We start from the raw sequence: 18,498 nt of genomic DNA on the forward strand, positions 1-18,498 counted from the left end.
CGGTTCTTGTGTTGAGAGCAGCTTCGTTGAATGCGTGACTGCCTCCCTAACATTTTCTGACTGGATGTCTCTTTCACTCCTTCCGTAGGACCCCTTGTCTCATTTGTATGAGCAACAGGAGGTTCTGGAAAATGCAGCACTTCCCAGCTACGGTTTGCAGGTTCGGTTTCCACCTCACTCCATTTACACCACCAGAAGAGTTCTGTTCCAAGATTGGACACGTGTGAAATCCTAATTGTCTCTGTCTCTCAAGCACTCCAGGCACACAGGCTTCAGTGATGCAGGGTCTCCTTTCAGCCATCCTCCCAGCCCCCCTCAGTCCTCTTATTTCAGCTTTGGAGCCCATACCAACATCCCCTCCACCCAGCTTAATAAGGTACTCAAAACAAACCATTCTTTGTTATGGCTAAAGCACTACTACATCATTGTTTAAAGGGGTCATATGATGCAATTTAAATTTTGCCTTTCTCTTTGGAATGTTACAAGCTCTTGGTGCATAAAGAAGATCTGTAAAGTTGCAAAGACTAAAGTCTCAAATCCAAAGAGATATTCTTTATAAAAGTTGAGTCAACCACGCGTCACGATGTGGGAAGATTTGCATAACGCCGCCCAAATGTTCACGCAAAAAGACGCTGAGTGACGCTGTTTCTCGTTGTGAAAGCAAAACCACTTTGTTTGGTCTTCCAAAAGAGGACACGACTAGAAATCAGTGGTTAAGTTGTATTTACAACACTGTTCCAGAACAGTTCAACCCAAATATTCAGATGTGTCCAGCGCATTTTATGGAGGACTGTTTCCTGATCCTGGTAGAGTAGACTACAATGCCGGCTGTTCTGACTCACAGACTGTAAGTACATTTTTATATTTAAAGAATTTGCCACTGACGATTCAAACGTGAGTTTTGTAGCAGTGTAGAGTAGTGCTTGTTTGTCATTTCTCCGATCACAAATGCAGACATGGTTTTATGTTTATGCGTCGCGATGCAACGCGTAAAAATACAGTATATGTCATTATAATCTGTTATTATGTCCCCACTGGATGCAACAAATGCCTCGTTTATAATGGGTTTTAATGTTTTTGTCTCGTTGCTCCGGCCGGGACAGGACATCACAATATGGTAAGGGGTGTAACATTTCCATCACACGCTTGAGGTATTCGGCCAATCACAACGCACTATTTTTTTAAATTTATATAATCTTAAACCGCATAAACGCATTTCATTACACCAAATACACAATGTTCTTTTTAGCAACATCATATGACCCCTTTAAATTCTCTCAACGATTGTGAAATTTCTGAATCTATTCTGAACCTAGTTTTTTTTCCACATATGTGCATTGGCACTCGTGTGTGTGTGTGTGTGTGTGTGTGTGTGTGTCATTTAAAAAACTTCTGCTATTTTTTTTATATACGAATGTTGATTTAAAGGCACAATATGTAAGTTTTCACCACGAGAGGGTGCGTATTCAAAAGAAACTTAAGGCGTAGTTTGATGACTCCATGACTGAGTGTGGAGTCGTGGGAGTTGTCTTCATCCCCACAGCCGATGCAATCCGACGGGACTTGGGCAGAAATCATGTCGGCAGCGTGATACACAGCTCGAAAGCAGCGGAGCTTTTATTATGCCACAGTCGACTGCTTCCGGTCGTGCGCATGTGGGGTAAAACAGAGCGGTTTTATAATAGATACATTTGAAAGTTCTGTTAAAATGCTACTCTGTGCGGTCGTCACCGGTTTAATAAAATGCATAACATAAAGCGTCTTTGGAGTTTCCATATTTTCTACAAAACAAAACTGAAAATCAAGGGTGTATGATGCCATTGGCAGGCGACACAATGACCAGGGACAAGCCACTTCAAAATAGCTATTTCTCTGGATTTAAACATTCTTCGAAACAACATTTGGGATAATGTAAGTACACAAGTCAGCAAAATATATAACACTGTTCTAGTGATTTTTGGACATTTTAACCAAAAAAAAAAAAACCTTACATTGTGCCTTTTAAAAAAAACAGTGTTTCCATTAATGTTGTGTGACACCTTTTTTTATTTTTTTATTTTTTTTTATTTATTTTTTTTTTCAGCCACAGTGTTAGCCATTACTTTTTAATCAAAGGAGATGTAGGCGTATATCTTTAGCAAAGCAGTGTGTAGAGCCACTTCTGGGATGCTTCGGAAATGCGGCGCGGCAGGTTTAAACGCAAGCGTTGACTAGAGTGGCCTAGGGCTGAGTATCGAGTTCGATACTTTTTAGGCACCGACCGAATTGCCTCTACCATTGCGTATCGAAAAACGTCTTGTCGTTCGGTACCAAATTTCGATACCTAAGGGGTTAATCTCATCAATGTCAGTGAGGCGCAGATCAATCAGTGTTTGACATCCGCGAGAGCGATGCGACAATGTACGGAGCAGTCTGCTCATGGTATCTTACTATAGCCTAATACACCGATAGGTCTGCACAGTCGGTCTGAGACTGTGACACTCAGAGATGTGGCTCACACGTGAGGATTTAGTGTGAATGCGTCCCAGCCCCCGTAGCTGTAAGGCTACATTTACACTGGTGTGTTTTTGCTTTAAAATGAAAACGATCCTCATCTTACTGGCGTTTCAAGCCGGCTTTCCACTATCTCCGACAAATGACAGACCGAAAGTCATTCATTTCCAATGGAGAGTAGCGCGGGAGCTGTGTAGAGTTCTAATCATATGCAGATGTCCGTTCATACTTCAAGACCGAAAGCACGTGTTATGTGACCATTCATGCACACTGTAGCATCATGCTACATAAGACCAGGGTTTAAATTGGGCCGAGCCGTCTGGGGCTGAGCCCCGGCTCTTAACGTTATAGACTCCAGGGCTTGACATTAACTCTTTAACGCCAGACAAGTAACATGATTAGCTATGTAAACACCAAAACGCAATATTATTCTGATTGTATTACATTTAGAGTAAGTGGCGAATAGTGGAACCCCTGCATAAGACAATAAATAAGATTTATATTCCGCTTTTACTCAACTCACTTTAAACCACCAAGATTTTGTAATAACTTCCCATTGCCATGTGTGTTTTGGCCATGTATTGTTGATGAAATTAAATATTATAACCTCTGAGTCAGAGCAGCGATCATGGAAGAGAGAACACAAGCAGACAGCGCTAGAAACTGCTAATGCTTATCAGTAAATCCAGTGGAAAATTAATAGAAATCATGATTCTGTCTGAGCTATGCATTTTAAAACAAACACGCACTCGTGTAAATGTAGACTATTTGAGCTTTATTAAAACTATTTGCACTGATTTTTTGTTAGTTACATTTTGTTCCTTTGTGCAGTGGCTCAGGAGATGAGTCGGAGTCTGTATAAACATCAACAAGCTGAAAAATAATTTATTTATTTTTTTAAAGATAATGTAATCTTGTTCAAATAGATTTCATAAAATTGGTATCAAAAAAAGTATCGTTCAGGAACCGGATGTGTGCAGTGTAATTAAGGGATTATGCTAGCATTAATGGCAAGGAAAGTGGCCATGTATGAGGCGTTTCTTGGAGGTTATAGTACATTAAAGAAGGATCATGTGAGTTTTACGTATGCAGAGTGACCTGTAAATGCACAACAACTGCTTCCATTGAAGTTTTTGCTACTTTTTCGAATTGCCTGAAAAACCACCTCATGTGAGCGCAAAAACTTTCTTGCGATTTTATATGGGAGTTTTTGGGAGAATTACTTGTTTATATGGGATGTTATTTAAATTTGCGCAATTTGAAGGGTAAAGGAAACGCAGCTATATTCTGCTCACTGCCAATTACACAAACACGCACAATATAGAAGTACAGTGGGTACGGAAAGTATTCAGACCCCCTTACATTTTTCACTGTTATATTGCAGCCATTTGCTAAAATCATTTAAGTTAAATTTTTTTTCCTCATTAATGTACACACAGCACCCCATATTGACAGAAAAACACAGCATTGTTGACATTTTTGCAGATTTATTGAAAAAGAAAAACTGAAATATCACATGGTCCTAAGTATTCGGACCCTTTCCTCAGTATTTAGTAGAATCACCCTTTTGATCTAATACAGCCATGTTTTTTGGGGGGGGAAAGATGCAACAAGTTTTTCACACCTGGATTTGGGGATCCTCTGCCATTCCTCCTTGCAGATCCTCTCCAGTTCTGTCAGGTTGGATGGTAAAGTTTGATGCCTCAAGATGCATAAATAGTTTTTATCATTTGCATCACAGCCGTCTGAATCATAAAGTGCCTAGAGATTCACACCTCTAAATTTAGTATGAGTTTTAATGTTTATGTTGTGCATCCCTATCCAAAACGATTTAATAAGTGTCTTTATACCTTCTTGATCTGGCTTTGATATAACAGTAACAGAAATTCATTGCGATTTAAATTCAGGCACAATATATTATTAAAAATCCTTTCATTGAGATGGACAGGCATATTTAAAGCGGCTAGAGTGGCTGTGCGGCTCAACAAAAAGAGCGACACTTGTTTGATCACAGAATTGGCCGTGAGCCCAAGAATCACTTACCATCAGGATCCATTTTCGAAAGCTCTGTGAAATCCTTATCTGAAGCATGACATCCTCCTCACCATACCATCACATAATATCCGTCTTTATTACGTTTTTTTTATTTGCGTAGATGGCCGGAATAGATGTAACCCATCCCAGAGAGTTTAATAAGTGCTTTTGTGTTTCTTCAGGCTGTTGGAATGCCTCCAATGACTCATTCCAGCCTATTTTCTGCTGCACCTGGTGCTGGTGTGAAGGTAGGCCATCTTCAGTCTTGATATCTAACGTTTATATTTGCTCCTTGTCAATTATCATACAAGTGTGCCGGGAACCTTTCAACGGTTATTCTTAGCACGGCTCTTCGATTCATTTTGATTTTCTGTCCATGTTTAGACTCCTGTCGGTGGGCAGAAGCGTCTGTTCTCCCCTCTCATCCCGTCTCAAGAGCCCAGTCCAGAGGGTGGATATGTAGGTCAGCACTCTCAGGGTCTCGGGGGGCACTACGCCGACTCCTACCTGAAACGCAAGCGCATCTTTTGACCGGCACTCGATGGCTTCCTCTAAACTCTCTAAAGGGATCGCTACTTAAATACGGTTTTTGTGTGTGTGTGAGAGGGTGAAAGCGCAATGAACCGTCATTGAGTTCACACTAGTGAAAGGACCCTGAAGCTCAGATGATCGGTCGCATGGATGATTGCTGAAGGTTGTGTGTATATAATTTCAATGTGTCTGTAAATAGTTTTTATTTTGCCTTTTTAATTTTGTTTTAATTTGATTTATTTTTCTTAACCCAAAGATGCGACAGACTCCACAATGAAAGAAAAGGGTTTCCTGTCATGTTCATCTAAACAGTCCTGGCTTTTTTTGTCTTTTTATTTTAATTTGAATCATTTAAACAGGACGGTAGCCTTTTTCTGCTATGCCTCTTAGTCGTGTGTGTATATAGTTGTGCAGTTTTCTAAAAAAGGCTCCTCCACTAAAAAAAAAACTTCCTCACGTACAAGTGCAAAGCCTTACATGCTTGAAAATCATGTATCTGTGCAACGGCTACAGCAGCTGTCTGTTTTCTTCAGTGAGTCACCTGTCTGTCTTTATGGGGAGCTCTGATGCTGGTTTAGTGTTAGATTTAGCTCAATAGTTTTTTTTTTTTGTTTGTTTTTTTTTCCCCCCACCACGTATTTGTGTTGCACCATTTCCCATCTTTGCATCCCATTTTTACAGAATCGGGGTTTTCTGGAGGATACGGATCATGTATATTCATCCTAGTTCTTGTTTTCTGCCTGCTTTCACACCTCTCTTTGACCTCGTTCAACCTGCACAGTTTTGCTGTTGCAAAGCGTTAGCGTCTCGGCCGTCACGTTGTGAAGCCCCAGCTGGTCGGAGATGGAGTATGGGCTGCCGTTCTCCCCTCGCCAGGCTCAGAGTACTGCTCAAAGCACAGTATGCCTGCTGTCGCTTCTGTATTTCCACACACACACTCATTCGCTCCTCAGGTCTTCCATATGGTGCCTTTCCTCTGCAGACCAGCAGAGGGAGCCAGTTAGCTTTTCAGTTGGCACTGCTCCATATTTGTTTCCCCTTTTCTTTAAAAAAAAAAAAAAAAAAAAAACAGAGAGCCAACAGTCTGAAGCAGGCCGGACCTGTGCCTTAGTGTGACATTTATTTTTACCGTTGTAACTGACTACCTTTTCCCCTCTGGTTTGAACTGCTGCGCCCTCAGAGGGGAAGAAGCTTCTACAGACTGTAATGTGATTGATGTAAGATTTGAGTACTTGGTCTGTGTGTGTGATTTTATTAATCTGGTTGGCGTTTGATTTGTGATAACGCATTACCTCTGACTTGTACCGCGGCTTACGATGAAACCCGGAGTTACGCGTGTGCTTTAAAATGGTAGTGTTTACTGTATTCTCGCCACACTGAGCCTCTACTACATTTAAGTTTGTTTATTTGCGGTGTACATTCTTGAGTTTGATTTTACATTTCTTCTCTGGAGTCTCGAACTCGTGTTCTTATGTTTCTTCTAGTCTGTAATGGTATCAAAATTGCTGCTCTATATTTTGTATCCATCTGAGTGAAATTGCACAGTGCAGTATCTTGTAAATGATTTTTCATGTGCGACTGCTGCTGTGAAATTAACTAAACCTTCAGATGTGGTAAATGACCTTCATCACCAATCACTCTTTTCTTCTGTACAGCTCTTCTGCTCTGTTTTTGTGGCATTTGAACAAGTAAATGTTATTTAAGTTCACCTTCATGATGTTTGTGTGGTCAATCAAACCTGCATATCAGCTATACCAAATGGACTTAATGGTCAATTCAAAGGGAAGAGTTATGTTAATATCCATAACCCTATTAGACATGCAGAAAATACATCAAATGCATTAAATTGCTATATTAAAAATGAAGTGTCCTTTGTCAAATGTATTAGAAATGCTTAGAAATTCTAGTGTTAAGCTTTTTCCTTTTTATTGTTTTTAAAAAAATTTTTTTATATATTATACTGGAAAGTGTCTGTTACGAGCTTAGAGGTTGTAACTGGGGGGGAAAAATTGAATTATGCAGTAGAGGTTTTTTGTTCTAATGGATGGTTTAAACTAGCTTAATTTGTTTGAAGATCCAATCTATAGTCACGTAACTTAAAGGGATAGTTTGCCCAAAAATGAAAATTCTTTCCTTAATTACTCTACCCTCATGTTGATATTTTTGATTAAATCTAAGGCTGATTATACATGGGGCAATTTTTTTTTTGAGCAATGATACTTGGGCACTTTCCCATTGAGAATGGGTAACCAATTTCTTTCTGGGTATTTTAGATCGGTCATGGACCGTGTCTCACCTGGTTGCCTGCTGATGGCAACATTTCCCAAAGTTGCCCAGCAAAATTGCTCAAAGTTGCCCAGTGTATCATCAGCCTGACACATCTTAATTTATGTTTTTAAGATGACCAAGTCTCATGGGTTTGGAACTAAGTGGGCTCTCTCTCTCTCTCTCTCTCTCTCTCTCTCACTCCATTAATCCCTCCCTCCCTCCCCAGGGTTGAACCTGGTTAGTACCTGGATGGGAGACCTCCTGGGAAAAACTAGGTTGCTGCTGGAAGAGGTGTTAGTGAGGCCAGCAGGGGGTGCTCACCCTGTGGCCTGTGTGGGTCCTAACGCCCCAGTGTAGTGACGGGGACATTATACTGACAAAAAGCACTGTTTTTCAGATGAGACGTTAAACCGAGGTCCTGACTCTCTCTGGTCATTAAATATCCCAGGATGTCCTTCGAAAAAGAGTAGGGGTGTAACCCTGGCATCCTGGCCAAATTTGCCCATTGGCCTCTACTGTCATGGCCTCCTAACCAGTGTTGGGAGTAATATATTGCAAGTTACGTAATCAGATTACTTTTTTCAGGTAACTAGTAAAGTAACGCATTACTTTTTAATTTACAAGAGAATATCAGAGTTACTTTTTCAAATAAGTAACGCAAGTTTTTTCAATTTATTGATTGACAGCACTCCTGTCCCCATGTTGAGAGAAATTAGATGTTAATGTAGTTCAACATAAATATGAATATGCATTAATTCATCTCACAAAAAAAAAACAAAGATTCAGTATTCCTCAAAATGAATAAAAACAATGCAACTCAGAATATGACGCAAACCTGCAATAATTAAATGTTAACACAAATAACCAATAAGCTGGTGTGTGGTGGATGTTCTGGCGTAATATGGCTGCTATCGCATCATCCAGGTGGATGCTGCACACTGGTGGTGGTTGAGGAGATTCCCCCCTTCTATGTAAAGTGCTTTGAGTGCCCATGAAAAGCACTATATAAATGTTAGGAATTAATTATCTTGCAGTGAATTGCCCCTTAAATTGTGATACCACATTACCTGATATCACGATTCTTTAAATGACAATGCAACTCTGAAAATCATGACTTTCCCACTGGTAATTGTGACATTGTGATTGCACATCACTCTGAAATGAACACTTCATTATGAAGTGCTTCTGAGTAAGCAGAAGCTTTGTAAGAAAGAGACAATAGAGCATGCTGTCGCTACTTTGAGGATGAATGATTCCCAACTATAATACAGTGTGCATCAAGAACTATCCACTGCTAAAGATACCTGTCAAACTTCATCTATCCTCTAACGCTTTTATTTATATCTCCTGGAGGTCTTAGAGCTGATAATCCACTGAGTAATGTCGTATTGTTTTATGCCAAAACAATGTCTCTTCTTGGGTCCTTTTGAATTGGATAAGCCCTGAAGACACCACAATCTGTGACACTTCATCTGCAAACACGTTCTCTGACATATCCTTGGCTCGGGCCGAGAAGATGTATTTTTATTTGTGGCCTTTTTGCTGCTTTGGGACTGGAAAATCATGCAAGACTCTTAACCTATATCACCCACATGAACATCACAGCCTTAAAGGGAAAGTCCACTCAAAGGTTAATATTTTATCACCTACCCACATGTCACCAGCAACCTTTTTTCTTCCATGCAACATAAAGTTTGAATATCTGGGCTGCTCTTTTCCATATAATGAAAATAATGACTCATTTGTCGAGCTCCAAAGAGTGCCAAAATCTTATGGACTGTTTTCGGAGTCCTCAAACCCCATACAATGGCTTCGTTTAGGGATAAGATTAAAGTTGAATTAGCCTTCTGTCATAGATTTCCTGTTGCATTCATCATGCTTCCACAATATTAGCGTTGTTCACGTTCAGACCTGTTAATATCACAATATACACAAGAAAGTCTGTGTGCAGTTTCTTGTCCTCAAGATCCAGTCAAAGAACCAGGGAAAATGCTGAATGTGTTGCGACATCTTTTCAAATGCTGAGCTGTACAGATACAACAGAATCCCATTTTTTACAAAATGCTTATCTAGCTAAAATGCCTAGCTACATAAAAACAACAGAACTGAACAGAGTGGCTAGTGAAGAAGCTGACGTTGCATTGTACACTGGCTAAGTAGCCATGACTATCCATCACAGCTGTATTCATAGCTCGCTAATGTTCTTGATTATGAAATGCCTTGTTTGACTATAGTTCATGTTTCAGTTTTTCAGAGTCATGACGCTTTTGCAGAGTGAAACCAAGATTCAGTCCCGAGGCTTGAGGTTTTGAGACCCATGAAGGCCATGTTTATGTGGTCTCGAATGGTCTCCTTTCACAATTAAGGTATGCTGAACTATATTTCAACCGTGTCAGAACATGAGCTCTAACTGTTAGACCATGGATCTGTTTTCCTTATCATAACATGAAGGAAATTCCCAAAAGTCCTACTACCTGATCTTACTATTCAGTATTTTTCACTGAAAAACTACATCTGATTTGATCTCACAATCATTTTAGGCAAACCTTCAGGATGCTCTTCAGCTTGATGATTTCAATGTAAAGTCAACCTGACCTGGAACTTTTGGAAGGTAGAAAATCAGTCTTGTCTTCAAGAAACTGAAATAAACCAAAACGTGCCCCACTTCCAAATATCTGGCCATTTATCTTATTCCCATTTTCATTCCTCCTAGCCACCACCTCCTTCACATTCGAGAGGACTCAACTTCTGAATCCGGCTTGTGCAGTTTTCTGAGCAAGTGTCATCAACTTGGGTAATTAGATTTATTAAGTCAGTAGAAAGAGTGTCTCTACTCACGACCCTCTTGGAGCTTCACCACTGGGCTCCTCGGGGATGAGTGCTTGGAGTCCTACTCTTCACCATCTAGAAGGGTCTTCCAATCACATCTACTCTTTTGTCACATCTCTCATTCATTCGGACATCGCACTTCATTTGTTCACTGCATATACCTCTGACATTTCAAACTAGATATTTACTGTATCCTCAAGTTTAATGGTGATTTGACTTTTTCTCCTCTCACCAGATCTTTGAGTTGAAGGTCAAGCCACAATGGCCTCCAGCTTTGTCAAAGCTTTTGGTGTCAAGTAGCCTCAGCTTCATATGGCCTTGTAGACATTGTTTACAGAGTTTGTTGAGTGCAAGCTTTTGTTACTTTTTCCCCAAGTCAGTGTGTATTTTCAATCATTTATTTAGTGTTGTCTTTACAACTGTGTGGAGAACTGAAATATCTAACAGACTGAAGAAAGTTGTTTCTAATATATAATTTTAGTATATTTTACATTCATAGGTTGTCAAAGACAAAAAAAGTGCCATTTTCATTTAAACACCGAAGGGAGGCTATTATCACAAGACTTTTATCTATATAATTTGATTTAAAACGCATTTTAGACTTTTATCTTTTTTTCTTATTGATAATGTATAGGGTAAGATACACACACTTTTAATTTCCCTCTTGACCATAGATCTCAACACATTTATTGAATGGTTACGCTCTTAATAATCTCGAGTTATTATTCAATAATTCTGTGAAACACATGTACATTGCAGAAACTTAAGCTTTCATTATAACCTATAGGCCTGTTGAGTAAAATCAGTCATAATCTATTACTATTATGGCATTGCTTCAAATTAAAAATGCAAGACCATATTCAGATGTGTCTCTTTGACCTGGATTCTGTTAATGGATTTGTCTCTCATTATTTAATTATTCAACCAAATTGTCAAAATGCATAAATTTACATAGAATATTTGATTTAGTATTTTACATTAATGGCACCTCTTTGAAAAATAAATCATTTATTTCACATATCCTCCAAAAATCATATAGTTGGGATAGATTAACACCAGCCTCAGAAAATGCCATTGTAAGTCACAATCAATGTAGTTAGTCTTTGTTCATTTCTGTCAGATGGTCTTTTTCTGTATAAATTCAGGGTCAGCATAAACAATATGCACCAGATTTTATGATGGCATGCAAGGTTAGGTGTCATCCTTGATGCCTCAATATGACAATAAGGCGGTCCTGTTGCTTTACACCCCACAACATAATAAAAATAAAGCCCTTCGCCAACCAATAGCCCTCATCTGTGCTGTAGCATTTGCCCTTGAGCGTATCTTTGCTGCATCACAACTTGTTTTTTTAACCTTCTCTGCTCAGATCTCCACACTGTCACCTTAATATCTGCTTAAATTCAATTCAAGTCACGCCAGTGAAGGGCTTGTGACTGTGAGCATTCTTGTGGCTCCGTCAGCCAATCGAGTGCCCCTGATAGACAATTGACAAAAAGCAGAACCTAATGGATTACAAAAAGTGTTTTTCTCTCCTAATTTACCATGTCTAAGCATTCTGAAGTGAAAATGAAATACATTTCTTGCCCTAAAGTATTTCTGTCCCCGAAAAACAGAAAACGGAAATGTATATTTGATTATAAGTCATATATATTGCACACACAGGGCAAGTGTGTCTGAATTACGAGTAGTGTTGTTTTTTACTAATGCATGAGAGGAACGAATATATAGTTAATAATTTAATGCTATGCATGCTGATATGGCGTTATACTAAAACAACATTGTGCGCTTGGGAGAGCAGAGAATTCCTCCACTGACGTGAGTGAAAGCCCCATGGAGTTGGATTTGGCTGCTGAAAAAGGCCGTCCCTGCTGGACCTGGCCGCCTGAAAAGTCACTCTGCACCCACTCTGTCAGCGCCAAAGGTTAAGATTTGAAGATTAGGATTACTCATCAATAAACACAAACAATCTGCGATTGATATCTCCGTAGAGTAGAGAAATGTCAATACAGCCCTCGCACTGCTGTAAGGGGAGACTTTGAATTGACTTTTCGGAGAAGGAGATACTCATAGGGTGGCTTGACATTATCATTTAGAAATACGAAAATGTCAAAATTTTCCACTCCCTTTTACCGGGGAGTAATGTCAAGGTTCCCCTCTCAAATTCTATTTAGGTTTGGAATGTTTTCCACAAAGAATTAGCGCTGGAGGTGATGGGAAGATATTTCCCACTCGCCCTCTTTTCTAAAAAACTACGTTCGGCATCCTTTGTTTCCATGCCTTTCAACCCCTAAGACCACGGCAGGAGGACAAGAGCCTCTTCCGGAGCCTCAGCCTGGTAATTAGATTCAAAGGCTGCTGTGATTGGCTGACCAGAGCTAAGCCTATGTGCCCCTGCCCACTTGGCATTGAGCTGCCTGATAAACAAGAGGAATAAACACTCAAGAAGCCAAAGGGCATCTAAAAAGGCCATATTATATCTCTAATGGTGGATCTAATGCAAACGGCAGCATGCTGTTACGGAACATAGGCAGATCAATAAGACAAATGGACCGCTGCATGTTTTAATAAGCTCGGTCTAACTAGATGACTTCCCCTGCTCTTTGCATGTCGCTGCAGATGTTAATAGAGAACGGCACTCGAGCGCACTACAAGCGATCCCTGTTATTATGTTCTGACGTATGTGCACTTATGCTCTGATTTCCATTTTCTACAAAGCTCTGTAATTCTTTCTGGACAGAGAAGCTCTGCTAGTTGTCTACCTTCGAGCGCTCTAAGGGAAGCATAGCGGCGGAGTGGACGACATGTCAGACGCATTTAGAATTCTGCCTTTCATTTTTCCACCCACACAGTCCCCCTGCTCTGTTGGTGTTGACTCTGCTGTAGAAACCTGTGATTTCCCAAAATGCTGAATAGAAGAAAGGCAAGGATAATAAAACATGCAGGAGGTGATTGGATAGCATTAACTCTCACTGCGCCAGAATGTTCTAGAACATCTCGGTTCTCGGGGGGTAAGCGGCGTCTGGTTAGTATGAATCATCGTCTAGTGAGGCTTGACATGTCATCCTCTTCCTTCAACAGCTGGAATGGAAAATCGTATCTTGCGGGTAGCGTTAATGCTGCCGATATTGTTTGGCCGCTAGGTAATGAGAGTGGATGGTAATGGTGCATGGTGAACTACAAGCACGAGGGCACCCTGGCCGGCCGCATGCTCTAAATGACACTCAACCCCTATCTCCGGGCCCATCTTGACACTCCTCAGCCTCTGCTTTCACAACTTCTGCAACTCACTTAAAGTGCAATTAGGCGGTTGGAGAGTACTTAGTTTATTCTTCCAGAAAACCACAATGTTCTCATGTGTTCGCTTTTTCCAGAAACTTGTCATTAATGTCTTTGAATGATCTGGTGCTGAGTGCTTGGGTTTCTCAATCGCTTCTTTCTGCCAGTGTTATTTTTGTGCAGGTCTTTTTTGTTGTTGTCTTTTTGTTGTGCTCCAAGTTTTTGTCTTTCAACAAAAATGTCCATTAAGTTTAGTTATTTTGTCATGGTTTAACATCAAATGAGCTTAGACTTAAAATTGCAAGAGCAAAAATAAACCAAATATGTCACATTTAAGTTTTTATATCTGTTTAATTTTATGTGTGTATATTCTACATTTGGATGAGTTTTTTTATCATACACTAACATTCAAATGTTTGAGGTCAGAAAGATTTTTGTTTTTGAAATAAATAATAGTTCTATTAAGCATTAAACTGATAAAAGAGACAGTAAATATGTTTAGAATTTTACAAAATATTTCAAATAAATGTGATTCTTTTGATCTCTCTTTTCATCAAAAATCCTGGAAAAAAAAAGTTTCTACAAAAATATTAAGCAGCACAACTGTTTTTTAACATTGATAATAATAATAATACATTTCTTGAGCAGCAAATCAGCATATATAAAGAAACTAAAAACCGGAGACCATCACAGGAATAAATTATATTTTAAAATAGAACTTAATTAAAATTTTGATAATACTTTGCTGTATTTTTTGCTCAAATAAATGTGTTCCTGGTAGGGGTTGCACCGACTAGTCGACTTCAATGCTCTGCCATGAGGCTTTAAGCTTGACGTCGACTAGTCGCTGGTCCTATAGAGGGCACAACAGGATAAGACATCTTTGAAGGACTTCCCCATTTACGCTCTGTTTCCAAACAGTTCAAATGACAAATAAATGCATACTCAGAAAGCGCTCCACAAGACATGTGTGATTATATTACTGGATGCTCGAAACTGAACGGGAGAATGCACGTTTTAAACCGCTTATTGTACAGGTAAGTTAATCGCCGTTCTAATCTAATGCGCTGCTGCACTGTAACGTACACACATAGGCTACAGACAGTAGCGCGTACATCACGCGCATAGAATCATTCAGCGTGGAAATTTCTCAATAAAATAGCTTAGAAACTGAAAAGTAAGGTGTTTGTCACAGCCCCAGACTTATTTGTTCATTAATGACGTCATTAGCGATTAGTCGACTTCAAAAAATCAGAAGTCGTTCAACCCCTAGTCCCTGGACCACAAAACCAGTCTTAAGTCGCTGGGGTATATTTGTAACAATAGCCACAAATACATTGTATAATGTAAAAAAAATTCTGTAAATTTTTACCGTAAAAAATATGGTAGCAACATTTTAGGTTTTACGGTTTTAACTTAAATTTACAGTTAAATACCGTAATTTCATTAATTGAAAATAAAAAATTTAACTGCATTAGCTGTAACATACAACCCTAATATACAAAACTGATAAGAAAAAACTAAGAAGAAACATAGTTATTTAAACAAAAAAACATGTATACAAACAATGTAACTCTGGGGAAGTTAATTTACGGTTATTCACTGTAAATTATATGGTCTTTTTCACTTCCAAAAACGGTATACTACCGTAAAATTATATGTAATGTCCAATACAGTTTTTCACCGTATATAGTAGGGGAATTTACCATTAACCATTTAACAGATTTTTACTGTAGCATTTTTAGTTTCTTACCATTAAATTCACGGTCATTTTTTACAGTGATGGGTCAAAATTATTGATTTTTCTTTTATGCCAAAAATCATTAGGATGTTAAGTAAAGATCATGTTCCATGAAGATATTTTGTCAATTTCCTACTGTAAATATATTAAAACTTAATTTTTGATTAGTAATATGCATTGCTAAGAACTTCATTTGGACAACTTTAAAGGCGGTTTTCTCAATATTTAGATTTTTTTTGCACCCTCAGATTCCAGATTTTCAAATAGTTGTCCTATCCTAACAAACCATACATCAATGGAAAGCTTATTTATTCAGCTTTCAGATGATGTATAAATCTCAATTTCGAAAAATGGACCCTTATGACTGGTTTTGTGGTCCAGGGTCACAAATGTAGCTTTGTTGAGCATGAGAGAAGTCTTACCTACCCCAAATTTTGAATGTGTATTTGAATGTCTTCTTAAACATTTTAGTGTATTGTTCATATTTTGGTCATTTGTTCTCAACATTATGTGTTATTTAAAAGCATTTAATGATACACATTTTGTCTCGTCTTCTTTATTGTTGTTAAAACAAAGGCCCTTTTTTGTTCTCTGTCCAAGTATTAGCAGAGGGTGTATAAGAAAGTGGACAGAACCAGGTAATAGCCTGGTAAACAAGATGAACAAAGTGCTCCCTCCTTGCACAGATCTGCAGGAAAGGCTGAAAATAGGCATGCCTTGTTCTGGACTAATATTCGGCTTCTTCAGATGCCAAGCGACAAAACATACCACATATCCTAGTGTAGGAGGCGGTTACACATCATTCAAGCCCAAGTGCATTCCATATTTACTGTTCTGTGAGACAGGTGCTGGATGCACGACCAACTGCACTTACATTGCATTCATTAGTCCATTCCTCAGAGGATCAAATTAATATTTTACAGCCTTTTTCCAAACGCAACGGTGCCCTCATGCTAAGACTACAGTTTGGGACACCAGCCAGACGAAAAGCTTTTCTTGGCATTGCATTGAGAAATCGCCTTTCATGTTTCAGTGCTCGTCTATACATGTGTGCTTCTGAGTGGGCTGAGAAGTAGCATACGCTTATTGCAAAGTGAAAATAGGAGCAGACAAACTGCTCGCTGAAGATACGCCGTACCAGATGCACTCTGAACACTGGCCTTATTATTTTGACTAAGATACATTACTGCCCCGTATCAGTGTAAGCTGTGATATTTCAGGCTAACTTATGGGGTGAAAGGGGAAAGAAGGGTAAGTGAGCTGTGAATTTGCCTCTTCTGATCCAGGATAAGCAGAATAAATTGAAAGTGCTTGACATTTCCATTAAGGTGCACATTGGGAATGTAAATGGGAGCCCTTTTGTTTAAGCTGTCCGCAGTAATTCAGTCTTCAGCGGTATTTATTGTCAGCATGATGAAAACCAATAGGCTATTCAATCCATATAAAAGTCCAACAGACACCCTTGCATGCCCACTTGCATATTTCACCGTCTGTCTATTGGATATGTCAGTGTATACATAAAATGAATGCTGTGCTTCGTGTACCCAGCGGCGCGGAGATGCGTGACCTTTAAAGAAGTCCAACTGAAAGAAACCTCCATTATCACAGCAGTGAGTTAAATCTGTCGACAACTGAAAGATACGACCGAGATAAGACGGCAAACTAAAGTACAGCACGAAGATCGGTGAACTTTGATTTACAATCATGATTTCGCGGAATTGAACGAATGCTTCAAGAAAGAAGAAAGCGAGGACGCGAAGAAGCCGCGTGCATGGATCTCTCTCACACATCCATCATCCCACGCGCGCTGTTCTTCAGGCTAAATTCAACATGATTCGCCTAATGAAACCGATCGCGGCGAGGTTTTAATGGAGGTGGAAGGCGAATCTCCTGACAGCGAGCTTGAGTTTTAGTCGCCGTTAGTTCCAGACGCACAACATTGCTCCTCATTGCAGAGTTCTCATGCATCCAGTTGGAGACACCAGAGCTTGGAGAGACATGTGCGGTCTTTAGCAGCAATAATCGCGGCAGGAAACCAGTCTGGAGGGACGGTTGATAAAAGCAATAAATCCCTACTGAACATAAGTGACCCGACGCGCTATGAGAAACTTCAGGGTTAGAGCTTCAGTGGCGCGGATGCTAGCTATACGACGCCTTGTGATGGTTTAAAGTGGAGCCTTTCTGAGACACGGGAACTTTTTGGATTTACCATCGACATACTTGCGGAGATGACAAGAAGACAGGACGACATTGCGCCATCACCTGTTATCTGAACACTGTGATTAGTTCTCACAAAAGCACTGAATCTTTATTGCCTTTGAACCTGCTTTCAATACATTCCGCTGTTAGACATGGGGACTAGTCAGCTACGGACAGTAGACGGGTTGATTTCTTAACGAATACATAGCCATATTGTTTTTATTCCTCTTAACACGTTGCGTTCGGTACATCTATTAATTTCGCACTATGATGGAACCGCCACCTTGCGCTAAGAAGAGCCTGTCTCTTTCGCTGCCGGTTCCCCGGGAGGGACAGGCGACCCTCAAGCCTCCGCAGCATCTGTGGAGACAGCCACGGACCCCCATCAAAATCAAACACCGCGGTTACTCTGACACCGACCGGCATCACCACCGACAGATAGAGCGCTCAAATGCCATGGACACGAGTGACCGGCCGGGGCTCAAGAAGTCCCGCATGTCCTGGCCATCGTCTTTCCATGGAACCACCAGCGCGTCCATGAGCAACTGCGCTGGGAACAAGCGGTAAGAAAGCCGAGTGACTTATTGCGTGTGCGCAAACGGGCTATTTCTGTGTGATGGACGCCCAAAACTGATAATAATGATGCTGGAAGGGTTAATAGTGCTTTGTGTGGAGAGGCGGGACGCGTGGGCATCCTTGATGATGCGTTATGCGTAACGGCTCCAGCATCTCTCAGAGATAGCGTGAGTTTGAAATGCCTCGAACGTGACCCCCCAGAAGTAACCTCGAGCCGGTTATGAGCAGCTGATGGCATAACCGATTACTAAAAATGCTAATCAGCTGAATTAAAAGTGTAGAAGAAGCGCACGTAATAGGGTTTTTGGAGAGCCCGGGCCCCCGTGTTGTGGATACCACAGAGTCTAGTGTGACTGATAAAGTGTAGCGGTAAAAAAAAAAAAAAGCACGAATATTACAGTAATTTAGGATCATGGCATATGCGCTTTCGCTCTTGGCACGTGCAGACACCATATGCGCATGCCAAAAAAATTAACATGATCTAATCAGGCACTTCAGCATCCAATTATTGACATAATGGGGGGGGGGGGGGGGGGGGGGGAGTAATG

At 40.1% G+C, this 18,498-nt stretch overlaps 2 protein-coding genes across 2 annotated transcripts in view; both read left to right on the forward strand.

Moving 5' to 3' along the window:
- LOC107587918 (ribonucleoprotein PTB-binding 1-like) overlaps positions 1-6,766 on the forward strand; it is a 29,775-nt gene extending 23,009 nt beyond the window's left edge. Inside the window, exons 11-14 of the mRNA XM_016275879.1 lie at positions 89-160; positions 254-376; positions 4,710-4,775; positions 4,912-6,766. Coding sequence (XP_016131365.1) covers positions 89-160; positions 254-376; positions 4,710-4,775; positions 4,912-5,058 — 408 coding nt within the window. The 3' untranslated portion in view covers positions 5,059-6,766. The remainder of the gene's footprint in view (positions 1-88; positions 161-253; positions 377-4,709; positions 4,776-4,911) is intronic.
- A 10,059-nt stretch (positions 6,767-16,825) lies between these two features.
- Positions 16,826-18,498, forward strand: part of LOC107587971 (cAMP-specific 3',5'-cyclic phosphodiesterase 4A-like) — a 52,775-nt gene continuing 51,102 nt past the window's right edge. The window contains exon 1 of the mRNA XM_016275957.1: positions 16,826-17,937. Within this exon, the coding sequence (XP_016131443.1) occupies positions 17,642-17,937 (296 nt within the window). The 5' untranslated portion in view covers positions 16,826-17,641. The remainder of the gene's footprint in view (positions 17,938-18,498) is intronic.

The sequence above is a fragment of the Sinocyclocheilus grahami genome, unplaced genomic scaffold (genome assembly GCF_001515645.1).
Source record: "Sinocyclocheilus grahami isolate Dianchi unplaced genomic scaffold, SAMN03320097.WGS_v1.1 scaffold97.1, whole genome shotgun sequence".
In the NCBI taxonomy this organism is placed as follows: Eukaryota; Metazoa; Chordata; class Actinopteri; order Cypriniformes; family Cyprinidae; genus Sinocyclocheilus; species Sinocyclocheilus grahami.